We start from the raw sequence: 4,423 nt of genomic DNA on the forward strand, positions 1-4,423 counted from the left end.
TAGTACCGCTTGTTGTATGCGTGGCTGTTTATCTCAAAGTTCACGGCAGGAACTTGTCCCTCAGCTAGCCTGGCAAACACCGGAGAGCGCTGCAACACGTTGATATCTTTGTTTGTTCCTGTCATGCCAAAAAATGAATGCCAAATCCAAAGGTCATGGTCTGCTACCGCGTCAAGAATGACACTACACTCACCAGTATGCCCCTTGTAGATCCCCTGCCAAGCAAAAGGGAAATTCTTGCAGCCCCAATACATACAGTCAACGCTTCCGAGCATCCCAGGAAACCCTCTTGCTACATATTTTTTGTAGGATCTGAGCTGTATCATCTCCTCTTGGTGCTCTCAAATAGTCTTTAGCAAACACCGCTATGATGGCTCGGTAAAACTTGTAGAGAGTCTCTGTACATGTGGACTCTGCCATCCGTAGGTAGTCAATTTTTGTATTTGGACGAGCTCCGTATGCAAGACAGCGCATTGCAGCAGTGCATTTCTGAATTGAGGTGAAACCCCACAAACCTGTGCAATCTTGCTTGGCCATGAAGTAGTTGTCATACTCCCTGACGCCGTAGAAAATCTTTAAGAACAGCGCCTTGTTCATCCTAGACCGGCGCCAAAATTCCTTCGGCGAATGAGTCGCGTCGTCGTTGAAGTAGTCGGTGTCAAGTAGCATTGCGCCGGCTTGACGATGTCGGTTGATGTTCCTCCTCTTGCCTGTCTTTGAGCCGTTGCATCGAGGCACGGCGAAGAAAGGCTGGCGAACGCGCAGCATGCTTGTCAGAATCAGCTGTTGTTGTTGCTGCCGGACAGCCTCATCGCTCTGCTCCTCCGTGAACAACTGCACCATCATCTCGTCGTCGCTGTCCATAGCGGCAACCGGACGAACACCATGCGGGCGGGACGGTTGTGGCGCGGTGGCGGCGAGCTCTGTTTCTTATGAAACAGCGGCTGCCGGTCGAGGGGGTGGCGGCCTTGTCGATGGACGGCGGTTCCTAGACAGGCGGCAGTGTCTATTTCAAGCAGGGGGCGCAGCGGCGACGGCGACGGTGGTGATCTAGAGGGGTGGGAGTCGGCTCGGGTGTGGGTAGGAGGTAGAAAATTGGTGTGTCTGGCTGCCAGGCGGAGCCCACGCTCGTTTTCTGACGTGCCGCGAGGCGTCGATGCGCCCGACTCGCGACCTTCGCCAAGGGGCCGGCACGAGGATGCTGGCGATTCTATTGCTCGTAGCCGACGCCATTTGGGACCCACCGGTGCGAGCCCATTTTCGCTGCCGGCTCCTAAAACACTATCGAAACCGCTATCGTAGCCGCCGGTGGAGATGCTCTAGTAGACCTAGCACCAGACACCAAAGGAGGTGAGAGGTCTGGCAGTATTGAAGGCCATGGGGGCCAGGCCGTCCTCGGAATCGTATAGGACACCACCTAGACTGTATTCATACGCGTACCTCACGCAGCGTGCAGTACAATGCAGTACAGGCAGCGCTGTTAAAACGTCGCGTCTGCCTCCGTTTCTCTGACATCCATGAATGGCAAGGAGAAGGAGGTTGGTGTATTTCACAAGCCTCCTCTCTCCTCTCTCCTCTGCGTCTCTGATTTTGATGCAAGCGAAAGTGACGCACGCAGTAGAGCGAGTATAGAGTGGTACGAGTTGGAGTAGCACAACAGTGTGGTTTTGGCCTCCACTGTGCCCCCCCTCCCCTCCTTTTCTCCCTTCCCCTCCGGCCTCCCCTCTGCCATTTCCAGAGCTCGTGAGAAAGAGCGACTGAGCGAGAGGAGGAAGAAGAGATACTCCTGCTACCTAGCTGCAAAAGCGAAAGACGAGGGGAAAGAGAAAGGTGAGGGCGGTGCTTGCTCGCCTTATTTCTTTCTTGCTCACGAGTTGGACGCGGACTTGCATTCCTGGGATGAGATGGGGATGTTTCTAGCGGTTTCCGGGGAGCTGTGATCTTGGACGAGAGCGTTCGGGGGTGCAAGAACGTGATGCGGATGCGTGAAACGGAGTAGATTTGTCATGTTCTGTGTGCGTTCTTGATCGGTCGATCCCCGGTTTCAGGCGGTTGGCGGGCTGCTCCGGCCGGGCGATGCTGCGGAGGATGGTGTCGGACCAGGGCCCGGGCTCCGGTGCCGGAGCAGGAGATGCGGCCAGGCCCCGCGGCGCCGGCGGCGCGCTGTTCGCCGTGCCGCGCCTCTTCGTCGGGCTCGCCGCCGCCAAGCGCTCCCCGGACGGCGCCGGCGAGTCGGAGCGGAGCCCGACGTCGCCGCTCGACCCCAAGGCGCTCCTGCTCCGCTCCCCGCGCTCGCCGAGGACCTGGGACTCCGAGCCGGTGGGGCTCGGCCTCGTAGTGGACGTCGCCCTCGCCGGCGCCGTCGACGGCGCCAGCCCCAGCCCCACGACCTGCGTGCTCAGCCCGCGCCTGCGCCTCAAGTCCACGCCGAAGGTATGCGGCGGGGGCGGCCACTCGCAGCCGGAGCTCGGCAAGACGGTCTCCTGCCCGGCGTCCGCCACGGCCGGCATGTCCGTGCCCTGCAGCAGGTTCTTCCACGGCGGGGATCTGAAGTCTGGTCCGGAGGCCACGCGGTCCGACGCTGCTGGCGCCCTCTCCGGCGCCAAGCGGCATTGCTTCCACCTCGGCGAGTTCCCCGGGGCGGGGTCCCTGCCTACCTCTATCACCGCCGGCGCCCGCCGCCGGTTCGTCGGCTCGGTCTCGGCCAGCGAGGTGGAGCAGTCGGAGGACTACACCTGCATCATCGCCCGCGGCCCCAACCCCAAGACCACCCACATCTTCGGGGACTGCATCCTCGAGCCACAGAATGTTGCCAAGAGCGGCGAGGCCGCCGTGGAAATGATGGCCGGAGCGGCTAAGTCCTACCTGGTGGTCAAGTGCGCCACCGAGACCGTCGCCGATGCCGGCGAGGACTTCCTGAGCTCCTGCTTCACTTGCAAGAAGAAGCTCGAGGGCAGCGACATTTACATCTACCGGTACGTACTGTCGACGACTTTTCTTCCGCTTCTAAGTGCATTATTTTTGCAATCATTTCAGATTCAAGATATTTTTACAGAGTGAATAATGGACTGAAAGAACAGAGTTCATCGATCCAATAATTGCTGCATTGTTCATATTGGAGCATTCTTAGTACTATTTTGGGGGAAGAGATCTTGCTAAAACGTGGCAATCCAGAAAACAAAATTAATAGCACCTGAAGTGAACAACAGCGTGCTGAATTGCAATCAGATTTTTTTGTTTGTTTGTTTGGAGATGGTTACATTCTAGTGGAGCAATAATAAACTGAACAAATTGCTTGGGCGTCCATTAATCTCCCTGCATTATTTGTTACCACAACGTACTTCCAGAATGCATCTTCAGAAAGAAAATGCACACTGAACTAACTGATCTGCTGTGCGCTCCTGCAGCGGCGAGAAGGCATTCTGCAGCGCGGAGTGCCGTGACAAGGAGATCCTGATCGAGGAGGAAGCCGAGAACAACATGAGCATGGGCTCCCCTCGTTCGTCCTGCTCGTCCCTGCACGAGGACATCTTCATGGCCGGCATGATCGTCGCGACATGACCCGCCGTGACGATGGCCTGACCGAGAACACACCACCGCTTCCTCCTCGACAAGCGTGCACCTAATTCCCCCCCTTGCCACTACCTCCAGGGGACGGGGTGATCATACATGGATCCATTGCCGGTGCGCTCGCTGTTTTTGATTCAGCGGCTGAGGAACCGAGGAGGAAGAAGCGTTGTTCTTGGTGGGTCATTGTCACTTGCGCGGGTCGGATTCGCTGCGGCGAGCTGCTGCCATTTTTACCAGTCCTTGGAACCTGCAGGGATCTGGGCTTTGTAGTAGAACAACAACCAAAAAAAAAAGAGGTCGCCTGCCTGCTTGCCTTTGGTCCTGTAGTTTCGATCTTCAGGCAGCTGGCCAGTGCCACCCATCCTTTTTCATCTTCTTCTTCCTTCCTTTTTTTTCTTTCTTTTCCTCCTCCTGCCGGCAGCAGTGACCATGTCTGCACATTGCTACACTACCCTGTGAGAGATAATGACATTGAGCTGCTTTGGGTCATTTCCATCCTCCTTTTACTTTGAGCAACAGCAGCACTGATGATGATGATCATGATGGACAGGACATGATGATGATGATGGTTTAACTGACCTGATTTGCCTGCTCCACTAGAACTAAAGGCATCTTTTTCTCCCATGCCCTACTGAAACCTGGCCTGCTAGGGTTTGATAATGGGTGAAATCGAGAGACCAGTAGTCAAAACTCATAAGTAGCTCAATTGATCAAGAAAGACACCGGACTAGTAGAATATAATTGCCCAACTAACATGGATAGCAGCATTACTCGTCTGAAAGATGCAGACATTTGACTGATCCGCAGCTACTAATAATTTGTGCAATGTGCAACTGATAATCACTAGTGAACC

The 4,423-nt window shown here is 55.7% G+C and overlaps 1 protein-coding gene across 1 annotated transcript; it reads left to right on the plus strand.

Annotated features, from left to right (window-relative positions):
• Nucleotides 1-1,539: 1,539 nt before the first annotated feature.
• Nucleotides 1,540-4,059, plus strand: LOC127341653 (FCS-Like Zinc finger 10). The gene is made up of 3 exons (XM_051367524.2): nucleotides 1,540-1,830; nucleotides 2,049-2,975; nucleotides 3,408-4,059. Exons 2-3 carry the CDS (start codon nucleotides 2,077-2,079, stop codon nucleotides 3,559-3,561), a joined length of 1,053 nt encoding a protein of 350 aa, XP_051223484.1. The 5' UTR covers nucleotides 1,540-1,830; nucleotides 2,049-2,076; the 3' UTR covers nucleotides 3,562-4,059.
• The last annotated feature ends 364 nt before the right edge of the window (nucleotides 4,060-4,423 follow it).

This window comes from Lolium perenne, chromosome 3 (assembly GCF_019359855.2).
Source record: "Lolium perenne isolate Kyuss_39 chromosome 3, Kyuss_2.0, whole genome shotgun sequence".
In the NCBI taxonomy this organism is placed as follows: Eukaryota; Viridiplantae; Streptophyta; class Magnoliopsida; order Poales; family Poaceae; genus Lolium; species Lolium perenne.

What these genes read in the sequence shown, in the direction of transcription:
- LOC127341653 (XM_051367524.2), top strand. Translation starts at nt 2,077, where the DNA reads ATGCTGCGGAGGATGGTGTCGGACCAGGGCCCGGGCTCCGGTGCCGGA. An exon ending in AGCGACATTTACATCTACCG is followed by an intron (nt 2,976 to 3,407) that starts GTACGTACTGTC and finishes GCGCTCCTGCAG; the next exon opens with CGGCGAGAAGGCATTCTGCA.